This window comes from Rhinolophus sinicus, chromosome 10 (genome assembly GCF_057876585.1).
Source record: "Rhinolophus sinicus isolate RSI-liver-muscle chromosome 10, RSI-T2T, whole genome shotgun sequence".
Lineage (NCBI taxonomy): Eukaryota > Metazoa > Chordata > Mammalia > Chiroptera > Rhinolophidae > Rhinolophus > Rhinolophus sinicus.
The window spans coordinates 2630033-2647385 of NC_142510.1; the positions used below are offsets into that span (position 1 = coordinate 2630033).

Here is a 17353-nt window from a genome sequence, read left to right on the forward strand (position 1 = left end):
GGCTCCCTCTCCCAGATTCCACCGAGACATAACCAAGTAACTCCAATAAAAAGCTTAACAACTGGCAAACAGTCATTTTCCTGCCTCCCTCCCTCCAGGTATTTCCCAAATCTTCCTGATTGTAAGACTCACAAATGGTGCTTGTTAAACATCCATTACCCCAGGCCCCACCCCTGGAGAGCCTGATTCAACAGCTCTGGAGCGGGCCCCAGAAATCTGTAATATTGGCGACAGCCCCATGTGACCCTTTTGATCAAGGAAGCTGGGAAACAGTACCCTCATCTACAATGTTATTTCAGACACCTGACATAGGGAGTGGAGATTACTCCTCAAATTACACAAAGACACCACGTAAGTCAATAATTGCAAATACCACCTACTTGCAGAGAATTTGGGCATCATATCACCTGTTACAGAACGTGGGCTACAGACATCTCGGTGTCTCAAAGAGCGATGAGAGATGCTGAAAAGACACATTGATTGGGTTTCAGAAAATGTGAGTTCTCAATCCGGCCCTGACACTCCATAGTCAAAGCTAGGGCAAGTTGCCTTGCCTCAGTGTCCCCATCCGTAATCTCCCACTTGCTACACACGATGACATTCTTTTTTAGATCACTACTCCCATTGATGCAGAATTTCTTCTTCGAGGAATTTATTCCAAGGAACCAGAGAAATGTACAAGAATATCCATCATGTTATTATTTATAATGATGAAAAACTGGAAACCACCTTAATATCCATCATTACGGAACAGTTAAACCCTGATTGATTTATCTAGACATGGAATACTATGCAACCTTAAAATGGCAATGGAGATTGTACATTTGATATAGAAAATGTCCGTGACATGTACAGTAGTAAAAGCAGGTTATAAAACATAGATTAAGCTTCAACTCCAGGTTGTTGTGGTTGTTTTGAGTGTGATGGTGTTGGTAGAAAAAGTCCATAAAGTTACACACCAAATATTAGCAGTGGTGCGATTACAGGAGACTTTTGCTTTTCTCTATATCCTTCTGTAATTGTCTGCATTTTTTTTTTTTTCAGTAAGCTTAAAATTTATACTTGGATGGAAATAATGCTTCACCCATTTTCTAAAGATACTTTTCCATGCACATTGCCAGGGTAACGTCCACAATAGACCGGAGGCTAGGGGTTACTTACAGGAAAGGTTTGCTACTTACAGATGATATGCAAATGAGATGTTCTTCCCTCAGAAAAGCCCATTGCCCTCTTTCACTCTACACTGGAGCCGTAAATATTTTGTCCCAAAGATCCTAATGTTTCTCAGTGTCATGGAGAAAAACAGCAATTCATTCACCTGGAGCCAATTTCAGGGAACCGCTTTCATGGCTGGCCCGCAGAGCAGCTGGTGGAACACCCAAACGCAAGCCTTCCAGAAAGCTTTTCTCTCCCCAAGCCCCTGTCTCAGCTGACAGGGCTGGAGAATGCAGGTGCCTCCAATGGGGAGGGGGCGGGATCCTGTCCCGCTTCCTGCTCTAAAAGCACAGAGCAGCCCACCCCTCTGCCCGGTGGAGCTGGTGGTGCCCTTGGCCATGGCGGGCAGGCAGAAAGCAGGTGGTGGGAGTCCCTCGAGCCGGTTCAGGGCAGACTGGAGGTGAGTAATTCTGGGGGCAGAGGGAGGGGACATAATAGCCTTGTCTGCTTAAGTCCAGTCCTTCGTAACTCTCTCCCTCATCCCCTTCCATCACCTATAGGTCATTTTCTCTATTCTTCACCTTGGTGACTTCGGTGAACTCAATAGATGTTACTCAGCTGGGGATTTCTACCTTCTCAGGTATGCCTGTTGGGTGAGCGAAATGCCCTTAGCATTTCTTGAGCTGGGGGCAGCTGGGGTGCTTAGATGGCCAGGAAACACATGGGTCAGACGATCTCCACTCACCCTCTTTCTTACCTGGGTCGAGTCACTAGACTTCTCCATCGCTTCCCCATGGCTTGCTAGCCCAGCTAAATGAAAGAGCTTGCAGAAACACCTGCACATCTTTCTACTTCTCACTGCCTCAAGCTTTATGGCATCCAGAGAACAGCAAACCATAGCACGAAGCCCGCTTCCCGGGACACAGGAGTCTTTAAACACAAACTCATGCTTTAGGAAAACATCAACATAAGAGACAAAATCAGAGCTATTCCATGTGAAATGAGGAGTTTTCTGAGACTTTCCGCTGAGTCAGAGGGATGCAGTGACAGATGAGAGGCAGAATTTAGCTTTAAAAAAAGTGTCTTTGGGCTTACCCACAGTGTTTTTCAAAAACTTCAGATTGAAGAATCTTCCGGTAAAACTTTTGTACTCCAATTCTTCACAGACCTCCCCTCCTCACCTCCATCAGACTCACTGCAAGGGTCCCGCCTGGATCCTGAGTGATGTTTGTTAACCCTCACCCTGGCTTTTCCCTGGAGTGCGTGGGAAAGCCCCGGCACTTAACTGATACCTTCCTTCCGGTTCTTGGTATCTCACATTCTAGTTCCGTCTTCCCCACCAAGCTGTGAGCTCCCTGAGGGGAGGGGACAAGCCTTGTTTCTTCCAACTGTCATCCTTCCCTGATGCCTCTTGGAGAAGAGAGGTCCCTCTGTACACCGCTGTGGGAGTCGTGCTTCCTATAGTTCAGAGGTCTTCAGTGTTTCCTTTGCTTTTCAGGTACTGTCACTTGCCGTGATGACAGAATGATAGTGGAGTTTGCAAGAAATCTTGGTATCAAGAAATGGCACGCGTCTGTGATGGGTAGGTCACGCGTATATTCTCATCGCAGTCTTACTTAGCAGAACCCCTTGGCTCAAGGCCAGCCCATTTTTCTGGTGAGCAGAGTATACAAACTCTGGAGTAATGGACAGCTACTTCCCCTGATGCCACAGGGGTCCCTGATTTGCGTGATGCTACCAAGAGTGGAAGACCTTGTCTTTCTCTTATCTCAGAATCCCCTGTGAAATTTTTAGCTGCAAATCACAGCCTCTCTCAAAGTTTGGGTCATGTCACCCAATGGGACAATAAAAAAATGAAGTAATTGAGGTACCTGAGAAATGGACTGGCAGTCCTGGCTACGTAGCTTTGGTTGACAGGGAAACTGAAATGTGTTTCTTGGTCATCCTCTGTCTGACCTGCTCTGGCTTCTGTAGATCCCTTTGGTCTTGAAATGCTGAACTGTACTTATGACCTGGACCCAGAAAATCTCATCCTGAGGGTCCCCTATGAGACCTGCACCAGGAGAGTGGTAAGTGATTGCCTCTAGGGGTGATTTGGGGAGGAGCGGTCTAGAAGTTACTAATAATAAGCTAGGAAATAAGGGCATAGGCTTTGGAATAGAGCCGTGGTTCTCACCCAGGGGTGACCTTTTGGCCATGTTGGAGACATTCTTGGAGACATTCTTTGTTACCACAACTGGAGGGGGAAGAGGCTGCTACTGGTATTTAGTGGGTACGACCCAAGGATGCTACTAAATAGCCTACTTTGCACAGGGTGACCCCCTCTGCCCCCCCATAATACAGAATTATTGGGCCTGAAATGCCAATAATACTTGGTTGAGAAACCTTGGAGTTGAGAAGGGCTACTTCAGAAGGGAAAATTTTTAATCACAGGAAGTCTTCACTGTAGAGTCAGATGAAGTGGCCTGGTAAAGCTGCAGATGTCTAGGACGTACCCCAGACCCACTAAGTCCTCGGCTAAGGGAACTAGCTGTGTACTTTCTCAGTACCCCAATGATTCCTGGCACACTGAGGCCGGAGCACGTCTGCTCAGAGAGGTTAGTTTTGCTGCCCGTAACAGCCTTGGGCTTGAGTCCTGGCTCTGCCACTATCTCGTTGTGACCTTGGGAAAGTGAGCTAAGCTTTCTCAGCCTCTGCTGGCCCATTGGACAGTGGGGTCACGGTACCCTCTGCACATGGTATCCACAAACTAATGACATAAGAATGCAGATGAAAGACTTGGTACAGCACCTGGACACACGCTCCGACGGGAGCCACTGTGATCTGTCACCCTGCTGGGAATGGGGTGGCTATGCTGGTGCAGGCAGAGAACCTGCATGCTGTGTAAACAGGTGTGGGAAAGCAAGCGGGGTAAGCGGTAGGGTCTTCTCTAGGGCCGAGCAACAGCACGGCCCAATCAAGGTTATTAGGAGCAGGGGAAGCAACCTCTCTGAGCAGACGTGCTCAGGCCTCAGTGTGCCAAGAATCATGGGGGAACTGGAAAGTACAGAGTTGGTTCCCTTGGCCAAGGACTGTGGGTCTGGGGTACATCCTACACATCTGCAGCTTTACCAGGCCACTTCATCTGACTGCAGTGAGGACCTCCGTCATCAAATTTTCCCTTCTGAAACAGCCCTTCTTAACTTCAGGGAGCTTAGAACTGCATTCCTTTAGAGCAGGGGTCTGCAAACTCCAACCTGTGGATACCACTTCCAGCCCCTGGCGTGTGTATGTCAGGGGGGTGGAGGGTCCTTGAGCTAAGAGTGGCTTTCATGTTTTTAAAGAGTTCTAAAAAATAATTTTAGAAATTATACATGGCCTACAAAGTCGAAAACATTTACTACCATTTAAGAGAAAACGGTTGTCTGATCCCTGCTTTGGACTTAGTTCCCTAAACCAGGGGAGACAGCAAAGATGGCTCTGGCTAGCACCCAGCACCATGGCTGCTATGGAGGTGCCCACCAAGAGTATTTGAATGACTTGGTAGAGGCCCTAAACCAGCCAGGATAAATAAGAGGAGAAAACTGAACTCCAATTCCTGAAACTCAGGGCACTGTTCTCTGTCAGTGTACGAGTCCTTCCTGGGATATCTATGAGGGCTAGCTATAGAGTCTCCTGGTGTAGGAATGCGGAACCTTCCAGAACCTGCAGTGCTGCTCACTGTAAGGGTTTTGCCACTCAGAGGGATCAGATGGTGTTCTGGAATCGCCTTTCCCCGCCCCTGAGGGCCCAGCATTTCCTGCTCTGACTATGCCATGTGCACACAGCTTAGCCAGCACCAGCTGACCATCAGGTTCTCGGACCACAGTGCTGCTGTGAGAAGGAAGGCTTTCACCTATCAGATCAGCTGTCCAGCTGTGCAAGCAGGAGGAACCAACGAGCACCCGGGATCCACCGTCTGCCTGAAGGATTTCATGTCTGTGAGTGAAGCCGCTGCCTGCTTCACCCACGGCCACTGCAGGGGGAAAGCAGTGGTCTAGACAGAGCGGGCTTAGGGTCAAGATCGGAACCCTGTATTCACTGCTTCTTGGTGGTGTGGCTTTGGATGGATTCTTAAGCACCCTTTGCTTAAGAGCCTTTGTCTCCCAGTCTGAAGTGGGGAAAAGAACACTCCCCTCATGCGGGGGAGGGGGTGGGGCTCTAAGAATTGACTGAGAGGGTGTGTACAGTGCTCGGCACATCACACCTGGCAATAGAAAGGCTTTCATTGGTAGCTGCAATCACATTAGTAATCTCTTGACCAACTGAATCCCTGCCATGGCCCAGGCCCTGTGCCTGTGCACACAGCTTAGCCTGCACACAGTGAGGCCACAGTCATGAGCAAACCAGCCCAGCCCCACACACGTGGACGTGATAGTCTAACACAGCTGCTACTGACAATGGACAGAAACAAGAAATGCTCACGCCTGGTTATAACTATGATGGAGCTGCATGGCTGCACATAATACTTGATTCCTACGGACCCAGTAAAAAGCTGTGCGTTTGAGAACCTAGCGTCTGAACTCACAACTGGAAGGGAGCTTAGCCCTTCCGTTGCCTGAGGACACAGCTAGGATTCACGACTGGCCCTGTGCTTGTCCTACCACGTGACACAACCAGGCCTCTTGGTGTAAGAACTACAAACCACACGGCAGTTGCTCTGGGTGTTTCCCACACGCTGTCAGGTAGCATGACTCAAACTCTCCCCCAAATCAAAGCCTCACATCATGATTTTTTTTTTTCTGCTTCCAGTTTACCTTCCAGGCTTTTCCTGGCATGGCTGACGAAAACACGGTACGAAAGTAATTTTTTAAAATTACAGACCTAAGTCACCTTGTTTTGTTTGTTAAAGGTGACATCACTTCAATCCTGATTAAAATATTAAATAGATGACAATAGTCTTGAGGGTAAGGGGTGTACCAGCCCTCTAAATGAAACCTTTGATTTTAGGCAGCCCAATATGTGATGGGATGGGCCATCGAGGTGGGTGATGGTGCAAGAGCCCAAACACTGACCCTGGGGGAGGCCATGACACAAGGATATAATCTCCTGATTAACAGCTACAAGATGACCATACAGGTGTCATTCAATGCCACTGGAGTGACTCACTACACGGTAGGTGTGAATCTTTTTTGTACTATTACTACCACCCAGGCACAGACCAATGCTTTTAAATCCAAGCGTGGTCTCAACCACTTCACCAAATCAATTGAGAAGACAAGTCATTCAACAGGTATCTTAATACCTACTATGTGCCAAGCGTGCACTGAGTACTGAAGATACGGTGAACAAAACGAGATGGTCCTTACTTTCCAATCCGTTCTCCCTCTTCTATGCACACTAGTGTAGAGCAGGGTGCTACCAAAGTCGTCTTTGAACTACGGGGTTCTGTTTGTGTTATCGTTGTCCGAAATTGTGTCTTACAGTAGGTATTAGTGCTTTGGGGGCCACCAATCAAGACACTAGTTCAATGACTTAATGTGCCAAAGTCCTTAGAATCTGTCTGGGCACCTAATTGGGCCAATGTCAATCATTTGCACAAGAACAATCCTGTTACACATTGAGCATAAACAGATTGCTGAGTCTTGTAAACATTCTCTCTGAAGGGTGATACCCTAAAATAGTCATAAGAACAGCTTTTCTCATATCTGCCTAGAAATGATCCGCTACAGGTCATGTCGGGAGACAACCCTAGCTTGCCAGATGTTATGAAGTACAAGATTTTAAAACTAGAACAGCTGGCAGAACAATCACTGGAAAAAAATGCTTAAATTCTACTTGGGGCTAAACAGTGCCCAATACTTGAATATATGCTTGCCCCGGCTATTCTTCTAGCATTGTTTAGAAATTCCATTAAACCAATGTCTTTGAAAATACTCCTCCCCCAACGTCCCCAGCAAGGTAACAGCCATCTCTACATGGTGCCTCTGAAGCTTATCCACGTAATTCTTGGACAAAAGACCATCTTATCGTCACAAGTGACTTGTGTGACAGGTAAGGCCCCAGGAAGGGGCAACTACAGTTGTGGGGGGACATCGTTCTGGGGCATAAAAAGCTGCTCATAGGCATTTTCTCGGTCTTTCCTTCTAGGTCCCATGACCTGCAATGCCACACACATGACTCTCACCATACCAGAGTTTCCCGGGAAGTTAAAATCCGTGAGCTTTGAAAATAGAGACATTGCCGCGAGCCAGTTACACAACAACGGGATTGATGTAGAAGCAAGAAATGGCTTGAGACTACACTTCAGCAAAACTCTTCTCAAAACAAAAGTACGTTCCATTCCCAGCCACTGAGCTTTATGGACGCCCGAGTGGAAGCCCAGTCTTTTAGGGAATCCTGACACAGCTGATGACTTGTCCGTAAATCCTAATTGCCAGTGTAATAGACTCAAACTTTGGAAGGTCTCCTCTGATCACTTTGAGGAAGTGAATTCTTCAGTAACTGAAATTCACTTGCCAACAACCAAGCCTCTTGAACCTCTGTGATGGAAGCTTTCCCAAGTGTTTCTCAGCTCATTGAATAGTATAAGCCGCTTCCAAGTTTCTAATGATGAACCTCCACCCGTATGAAAGACAGAACAGCTCAATCCAAACAAAGGGGTCCTACACTGTTCTCACTGACAGATGCCACTGCCAGGGATACCAAAGAGCGAACTTAGGTCACAGTAGGTGTGTTTTGCGATAACGTCGCATCTGTAGAATCCTTTTTACTCAGACCTGGCTTGGCAGGTACTGCTTGTCCTTGGAATTTGATCTGGTAATTCAAGCTTTAGTGTCAAGTACAAAGAGCATTGCTATGAGTGTAGTTGAGGGCATGAGTTTAAAGCAATAAATTTCTTGCCTAGGGAAGCATCCTGACGTGCAGAAGGGATAGGGTCTCTCTTGAAGCCTGGGAGTGCCCTGCAGGCATCCCGCGCACGTCCTCCAGCCGCACAGGCTGTGCCGCTAAGGGGCATTCTCCTCTCATTGCAGTTCTCAGAGAAATGCCTACCTTACCAGTTCTACTTATCTTCACTCAAGCTGACTTTCTACTTCCGAGGGGAGATAGTATCCATGGTGATTCATCCTGAGTGTCTCTGTGAGTCACCAGTTTCTATAGGTAAAGACCCCCCCTTTTTTTAAACATTTTTTTTATTAGTTTCAGGTGCACAAAACCCGTGTTTTTTTTTAATAGTTTCTACATTCTCTGTTTCTCCCTGAGCCCTTCTTATGCGTGTGGGGAAGTATATTGAAGTCTAGACTCTGTATTGCTTACACTTGGAGGAAACGAAAGACTCGTTAGATCACAAGTATCTGTCTGGCTGCTATGACAGGGCCCCAAGGAAGATAACACTTCCAAAATATACATACAGGTAGCTCTCACTGTAACTGTTTCATGTTTGAGTAACCTGGATGCATTTCATGATAGGCGCCTGAGCCCACCATCTAAATAAAACTGCTTCAAACCTCCAACGAGAGGGACTACAAGAGTTTCAGATTTCCCCCCAAACTCCTGCAAATTCCTCAGAAAGAATATGGAGCGGGTATTTCCTCTTGTACAGTGTTGCCTCAGCCCCTGTGCATCTGTTTTTCGCTGATCTGTATCAGGTCAAGCCAAATAGGAAAACTTAGTTCCTGCCTCAGTTTCTCCCCACACCACCCAGGATTTGCGAGTCTTGAAAGAGGCGACATAGTGACCCAAGGCGCTCCACTTTAAGCCAGGAGTCATCTGACTCTTGAAGTCACGTCAGCCCCTCAGCAGGTTTGGTCACGGGGTTCTTACCCACATGGTGCTTCTTTGCATGTCTCTGCTCCCTCTTCTTTCTGATGGAAAAACCCTACTTTTCATACACAGCAGCGTCACTGTCGTCCAGACACCTGTTATCTCCCCTTGTAACTCAAGCTACTTCTCCAGGCATTTCCCCCAAAGACTTAAGATGCGTTCTGGTGCCTCCTGTGAAAACCCAAACGTGTTCCTCAGCACACTTCAAGGTTGGCAGGTGACAATATTCATGTGGCAGACAAATGTCATTCCACTGTCACCACTATCTAATCACAGGTGAGCTGTGTACTCAGGATGGGTTTATGGACATCAAAGTCTACAGCCACCAAACCAGACCAGCTCTCAACCTGGATACCCTCAGGGTGGGGGCCTCCTCCTGCCAGCCTACCTTGAAAACTCCATCTCAGGGGCTGGTACGCTTTCGCGTGCCCCTGAATGGATGTGGAACCAGACATAAGGTCAGTACTGACAGACAGCAAAGCGGGTAAGACTTATCTTTGGGATAACTGGTAAACCACTCTCTCTAACTTTTCTCTAACTTTAAGTTCAAGGATGACAAGGTCATCTACGAAAATGAAATACACGCTCTCTGGGCAGATCTTCCTCCAAGCACAATTTCCAGAGATAGTGAATTCAGGTGTGATACAATTGCGACTTGACTTTTTAAGCTCCAGGTTAAATGCAAGCCGTCGTTTAACCTCAAGTTCTTCGTACCCCAACAACTCTTCCAGAATGACAGTGAGGTGCTATTACAGCAGGGATGACACGCTCACAAACTCCAGTGTTGGAAGTGTTCCCCCTCCAGTGGCCTTAGCGGAGCAGGGCCCACTCGCCTTCATCCTGCAAGCCTACCCTGGTGAGACATGACAATCTGAGCAATCTGCTTAAGTGCTTCCGGGAAGTCTTCCCTGAAATGAACGCTCTGGTGCCCCCAGGCTAGGCAGTAGCAGTGGTGCTTCCACTCCCGCTGCCACCATCACCTAGAGGCCTGAGGAGGTTTCCATTCCTTTCTATTCCATTTCAGATAAGTCCTACCTACAACCTTATGAGCACAAGGAGTACCCTGTGGTAAGATACCTCCGCCAACCCATCTACCTGGAGGCGAGGGTCGTGAACAGGACTGACCCCGACATCCAGCTGGTGTTGGATGACTGCTGGGCCACGCCCACCATGGACCCCGCCTCTCGCCCCCAGTGGAATATTATCGTGGATGGGTAAGTGCTGCTAAGGCAGCCTAGAAAATCCATAAAATTGCCGGGGAAGAGAGAATAAAACCCTCTTGGGCTTCAGAGAAACACAACGTCACAAAGGCCCTGGTTTTTGTTCTGGTTTCTTAGGAAGCAGGAAACTAGTAACGTGACTCATGGTTTCCTATTACCCTTGAGTCTAAAAGAATGAGATTATTCCCCAGGAAGTCAAGCTCCAAGACTCTTTATCTGGAGAGAAAACAGAGCTCAGGGTCCTATCCATTCTCCAAACACCCACTGCGTACCAGGTGCCACGAGTCCACATGAATGTTTGAACCTCATCACCGCAGGAGACACAAGGACCTCACTTCATGAGGAAGAAACCCAGGCTTGCTTCTTAAACAAGTGGCCCAAAGTAATACTAGGCAAAGGGTGCTCCCAGGTGTGACCCACATACTCGTGCAGTTGGTCCTCTCAGCTCTGCCTGTGGGGTCTGCACCTACACAGGACCACACCTCATCTTTCTCGAAGCTGCTGTCATCTGTTGCTAAGCTCTTACCCTCCAGGTACACGCCTGCCCCAGGACCACACAGCCAGTGTTCTCATGCAGCTCATTCCTTTGCTCCACTGAAGACTTGGCAAGCGTCCCCTTCTCTGACTCTCTTGTCTCCTTGCCTGTTCTGACTCTTCTTTCCTTCTTACGTCTCATACTCCTTTCTTTGTAGCTATCACCCCCTGCTAGCATCTGAGACACACAATGACAGGCGTTACCTCCTTTTTTTTTTTGGTCACTGACATATACTAACTGCCTGGGACATAAGAGGTACTCAGAATCCTAAGAAGAATTAAGCTAGTGTTATCTGAAAACACATATACAAAACGTATAGCTCTTGACGAGTTTAGCTGGCAAACAAATAGGCACTTAAATTGTATGACTACAATTGTAATAGTAGAAAAAAAACCTAGCATGTACAACTTACAATTTCGTGAATACTGCTGGATAGGCCAAGTCGGAAATATGCTAGGTAAAATGTACAGGTGGGAGGTACAGCGATAGTCCTGAAGGGGTCACAGGTGACTGCATTTGGGCAGACACTGGGTCAGTGTCTGGGGCGAGCGTGGCTGACGTCCTCCCTGGTCCCTGCCTCCCAGCTGTGCGTCCAACCTGGACAACCACAGGACCACTTTCCATGCCGTCGGCCCCTCCGTGACCCACCCTAATCACTTCCAGAGGTTTGATGTGAAGACTTTTGCCTTCATGCCGGAGGGCCAAGTGCTCTTCAGCCTGGTAAGTGATTGGCGAGGTCCCGGGATGGGCTGCATGTGAGGGCATAGATTCCACCCACCTCTCCTTTCCACCTCCAGCTCCACTTCCACTGCAGCGCCTCCATCTGCACCGAACGAGCCCCTGACGCCCCTCTGTGTTCTGTGACTTGCCCTGTGTCATCCAGAAGCAGGCGAGGTAAACATGTCAAGTCCTCATCCCTGTGAGGCTACTCAGAAACAAGCCTCATCCTTTCGGAACTTAAATTAGGGTGAGAGCTGCGTGCTTCCCCTCGTGCCAAGAGCCCATGAGCCCTTGGAGCAGCCCGCCCTACCAGGATGAGTCTGCCCTGGGCGGGCTCTCGGGCAGTCCTACCGACGAGTCTGTTTCCGCACGTGGGCTGCCGCCTGGTCTTTGGCAGACCTGACTCTGAAAAGTTCCTCTGCCTGAGTCTACATTGACTCAGAACTTCACATTCTTGGAAGGCTCTTTGAGAATGCATGCTGGCTTCACAGTAGGGTATACGACCCATCCTGCAAAAGCAGGCACAGCTGCAAAGGAGCTGGGGGCCATGCAGAGCTGCTCGAGGAAGCCCATGGTCTTACCACTCCTCAGACTTCCCAAGGTCAAACTCTAGTATCTGTGTCCAGCCACAGGGGCCACCGAGGAAGAGAAAACCACAGGAAGTCTCCCGGGACCCATCCTCCTGTTGTCAGATGGCTCTTCAGTCAGAGGTACGGATTTAGTTCTTCGGGGACTCAAGTTCGTGGCTTCACGTCCAATTGAATTATGTATAAATAACACATGTTCATTGTAAACTTGAGAGAAGAGTCTCTCTCCCCCGGGGGTAACTTCTGCTGTGGTTCCCTTTTAACACATGTGGGACCATATGTTCCATCACTGGCTTTCTTTACAAGTCGGGTTAGCCATCCAATAGCTGTGCAGAGACCTACCCCCACTGTTCATAGCTAAATAGGAGTCCATCTAGGTTACTTCTAGTTTGGTCACTAATGCCACGTTGGGATCCCCTTAAATCTTGGCTATACAAGCACTTCAGGAAGTTTCTAGAAGTAGGACTGATAGAAAGCAAGTGCCTTGCTACTGCCAAACTTGTTTCTGTTAATATGCCATCTCCTCACCCCAGGTGGTCTTAATTTGAGGCCTAGAACTTGAAATTAAGCTGCCTTAAATCCCTAACTACTAATCTGCAAGAGACCACACACTCGGGGCAGCTCACCATATCTCCTGGTGGCAGGATGTTGTGATAAACAGCAGGCTGGGACAGCAAGGGCCTTTCCAGGTGTCAGCCAGTGGATCTGAGGTCAGCAAAAGCCAGTGGGATGGCAGTGGGAGTGGAGCTGAGAGAGGAGGAGGTTGGCTCAAGTGGTAAGATGATACCCGCGTGCAAGCTTCCCAAGTGAGTCCTCTGAGGCTGACTCTCGCTCCTTCCCAAATAAGGCCTGTGAGGTTTCATTTTGCTTACATACGGGGAGCCTTCACATGTAAATCTTCAGCTTTAACTTAGGCTTATGATTTAAATATGATCTGAAGACCTGAGTATCTGCTTCCTTTCCAGATGTTGTAGATTCTACAGGGCATGGGACTGCTGGATATGTGGCTTTTAAAACCACGGCGGCTGTGGTTGCCTCAGCAGGTGTCATGGCAACTCTAGGCCTCGCCCTTTACCTGAGCAAGAGGAGAAACATGATGTTAAACCACTGACTGGATTTTCAAATAAAGTGGTTGACGTCAGCCTCTTGCTTCTAGCTTCTCATTAAGAATAGATGGAGTTCGCGGAGTGTTTCTTGGCGGTCGTTCTCCTGGAGAGTGAGCTCAGTACCTTTCCAAAATCCTCGGCGCAGGCTTTGGTGTGTGTGGATGTGAATAAGGAAATGGATGACTATTGTTTCCTGTCACTTCGTTTTTTCTGACCTCCCCCCTACACTGGCAGCAGCATGGGATTCAGTCAACAGTGGGGCTTCGCTATAGCCCACACCTGGAGGTGCATGGAGGTGACTGCCTTTTACCCCTCCATTCGTATATACAAGATGGGGATGGTGGGCAGAAAGCCGCCCCTAATTGTTGGCATAAGTCCCCTTCTCTGTAAGGAAGGGACACCAGGTGTTCCCAAGGCAGTAATCTAGTATCCTCCTTAGGAAATACTCCCTAACTCAGATTACTTTCAAGTAAGGAGACAACTTTTCCTGAGAACATGAAGGGACTTAGTCAGATTCTCCCCGGTTCTCCCAATACAATGAAAGAGCAGCAATCCCCTATGGAGGAGGGGAGGATACTACAAGGTTCTAGCTGCCTCAGGTACAATGACACCATCCTGAGTCTCATTAAGACTCTAGCTGAACACCAGTCCCCTCACTGAGCCTGGAGAGCTTTCCCACGACCTATACTTGGTCCTTACCTCCTCCTAAGACTTTTTCCTGAGGGTGCCCCATCTTATGTTGGGCTGCAACTATATACCATCTATATGACCAGTGTCTGCTTCACACATTAGCTCTGACAGCCCACATTCGAGATATCTCATACAGAAATAAACTAATGTGTAGCCTTCTACTAGAAAAGCGCTGGATGTAAACCAACACTTTTGCTAGGAGAAATGTTTTTAACTCTCTGTGCACGGCGGGGAGGTGAAGATAGAAATATGGAAGTCTTTAGTGTTTTTGGACTCTCTTCAATGCTCAACTGTGTGTGGTCATACTCTTGGGTTTTAAGGAACCTTTGTGAGGGAAGAATATTACATATACTTGGTCCTTGTGTGACACTGTGGGTCTTTAATATTGAATTCTTAGCCTCATCTTCCAATACGCCCTTTCATTCTAAATCCTTTTGTTGGGTTTATGTGGTAAAAGCCAACCCTTTGGTTGGAAGGGAGGCTGGAGGGGAGGAAACAACTGTACTTAGTACTGAGTGAAAGCTCTGGTCTCCCCAGAGTAAGGGTCAAAAGTTCAAGTCATCTCAAGGCCATTATTTGGGCAAAGCTTTGTGAGGGAATAAGTATTCTGCTAAGGGTACAGAAATGGCTTTGGATTCAAACTTGTCTATGTGACTACACCATGTTAGTTACACACTGGAACCAGAAACACTGCCTGTGTTGTACTTTTAAAGGGGGATTAAAAAACCACAACCACACTTGGCCCTTAAATGGCTTTCTGACCCGGTGTGTTAGGCTGAGTAACGACCATCCCCACCATGTCCACATCCTAATCCCCATAGACTGAATATCATTACCTTTGAACGGGCCCAAAGGGACTTTGCACCTCTGAAACAGGCAGGAGGGTCAGAGTCAGCTGTCCCAGTGGAAGCAGAAGTCACAGTGACATGGTCCATGGGCCAAGGCGTGCAGATAGCTTCTAACAGCTGGAAAAGCAAGGCCGTGGCTTCTCCCCTAGAGCCTCCAGAAGGAACCCAGCGCTGCGGGCCCATTTTGGACTTCTGACTTCCAGAATTGGGAACTAATCTGTTGTAAACCTCTACATGTGTTGTGATAGTAGCAATAGAAAGCGATACACCCTTCATGGGTCACTACCCACCACTGGAAAGACTCTTGCTAGAATCTTGAGCCCTACGTCTCATCCACAAGTTGGTCTGTTTGTGTAGAGTCACCGGTCAAGATCAAGGTGAGCCAGACCTCAAGGCTGCCCCACGGCAGGACTCGGTTCTGATGTTTGTCACAAAGGCTGAGGCAGAGCTGAGAGAGGAAAGGCAAAGTGGCTGTGAGCAGCTGCTGGGACAGGCACTAGTGGCTATGGCCGCCTGGAACAATTATAAGGAGCCGCTGATTCAAGACGTGTCCTCAACTTCCGCAGGTATACGGGGGAGGCAGCCTCACCAGCAGAGAGTAACTGTGTGGGAAGAGGGTGACCTCAGACCCTAAGGGGCAGCTGCTCCCTCGTGCATACTAGAGTGTGCCATCTCGCTTATCAGTAGCGATAGGCTGTGATTGTAACCCAGGTGCCAGGAGGTACACGAAGGGCCTTTGGGAGTCTAATACTCTATCGGGCAGTTCCCTGGGGTGGGGGTGGGGTGCCGGGGCTGGGAAGGGACTGTGCGCCTTGGGCAGCCCCCTCCGACGTCCCACTTTGCTTCCCTGCCTCATTCTGCTGCTGCACAGTTTTATGGAGCATGTGCAGAGACTCTGTCTTCCTCCCTGTGTGACCTTGGGCAGACGGAACATCCTCTGGGCCTATTTCCACATCTGCATAAAAGCATAAAACCTACTTTGGAAGCAGGTGGGTGTTCAGTGAGATAATCCGTGTGTTGGTTGGTGTGTGGAGGAAAAAGGGGCCACGTGCTAAACCTGACAAGATCAGGGGAAGCCAGCATGACAGGTCCCACAAACAAACTCAGAGACCGAAGGTAACCACATACGATGGCCTGAACATAAAAATTCCTAACTAAGTGAGTCACGGCAAGTAGTCACATCGGGAGCCTGCAGCTTCCTTGACAAAGGGCAATCTCTCCCTTCAGTGAGCCTGTTATCTTTTTGCATCCGAGATAACCTATCGTGGCAATGTCTGAATAATCTTCTTTTCCAAACTTCTCTGGGCACAACCCACTGCACCAGAACAGGGGACCACAGAACCCCTCATTGCTATCTTGTTCCCCTAATACCACCTCTATGTGCTATAAAATATTAATTATTAACTATCCTGTACCCATGAATGTTAGAGGTATGTGTCTCTCGGTTTACTTTCTATCCAATCCCAGAGATTTCCCCACTTTGCTTTCTGCCGCCGCCTTCGTCTACCACTCATGGATTTCATGTAAGCCTCCTTGTGTCTCCTTCTTTGATTCCAATATATAAAATAAGCTGCAAAACTGCCGTTCTCTGGAGCATTTCCTCAACCCATTGGGATTTTGCTTCCTGGCAACTGTCGTCAGTTTGGTTCAAATAAACTCATAAAAATTCTCTACAGGTTTGGATGTCTCTTACGTGGACAGGTGAACGGCCTGCCCAGTCAGTGCTGGAGGCATTTAAATACCAAGACTGCAATAGGGCACGTGAGAAGACCTGTGAGACAGTGTTATAAACGGTCATTGTAGGTGGATACAGCTATGTGCTAGGTGAGAGGCTCTTAATCAGATGCTTGCTTTGTTACGTGTCTGGATCCCACGTCCTGAACTAGAACCTGTAAGGAGTGGGGTCTGAGCCTGTCTAGACTCCGTAGGAGGCTGGCTCATGGCCCCAAAGATGTCCATGGCCTTGTGAGGTTACCTTCTGTGGCAAAGGGACTTTGCAGACATGACTAAGAATCGTAGCTGGGGAAATTATCCGGATGGGTTATCTCGGTGGGCCCTAAATGTAATCACAAGTATCCTTAGAAGGGGGCGATGGAGGAAGGGTCCCCATCGCCTTCTTTTCCTGTGATACTGTGATTTATAACAAGAGATGTTTGGTCTTAGTCCTGGTTTCTGGAACACAGCTCCTAAAACCGTTGGACTTTCCTAAGTGTGGAGAGATAGCAAGGTCTTCTGTTGTGGCCATGAGGCATTTTTTGGAAAGCCCCCTAGGTGAAGAAAGGATGAGGGCTGGTTGCCAGGGCAACCAACCATCAATAGAGGATTGGGACTTTCGGTCCCACCCCCATGAGAGGAGGTGCTGGAGGTGGACTCAATCACCATTGGCCAGTGATTTAATCAATCACACCTGAGTAATGAAGCCGCCATAAAAACTCAAAAGGAGGGGGTTCAGAGAGCTTCTGGGTAGGTGAACATGTGGAGATGTGGGGAGAGTGGCACAGATGTGGTTGTGTGACATTGTGATTCCCTGAGCTGTGGCAGCCGTCTTGTTACCACGAGGCAACTAACCTAAGGACACCGAAAATGGTGGAGCAAAACCACATAAAACCTAGGACCTTGATGACGTTTCCTGAATCAAACCTGGAACCGCTTGCCTCTGGATTTCATGTTCAGTGAGATGTTTGGTGAAGGTAAAAGCATCCAAACTGAT

The 17353-nt window shown here is 48.2% G+C and overlaps 2 protein-coding genes across 2 annotated transcripts in view; one reads left to right on the forward strand and one right to left on the reverse strand.

Annotated features, from left to right (window-relative positions):
* Window positions 1-17353, reverse strand: part of ANKS4B (ankyrin repeat and sterile alpha motif domain containing 4B) — a 41984-nt gene that overhangs the window by 23024 nt on the left and 1607 nt on the right. The gene's annotated exons all lie outside the window — the stretch shown is intronic.
* On the forward strand, window positions 1084-13362 carry ZP2 (zona pellucida glycoprotein 2). Its single transcript, XM_088801502.1, has 18 exons — window positions 1084-1615; window positions 1707-1795; window positions 2654-2737; window positions 3130-3224; window positions 4962-5114; window positions 5926-5967; window positions 6124-6288; window positions 7071-7167; window positions 7264-7445; window positions 8148-8274; window positions 9208-9395; window positions 9483-9574; window positions 9669-9793; window positions 9962-10151; window positions 11277-11412; window positions 11490-11586; window positions 12039-12194; window positions 12965-13362. The coding sequence occupies exons 1-18, from the start codon at window positions 1446-1448 to the stop codon at window positions 13108-13110; spliced, it is 2334 nt and encodes a 777-aa protein (XP_088657628.1). The 5' UTR covers window positions 1084-1445; the 3' UTR covers window positions 13111-13362.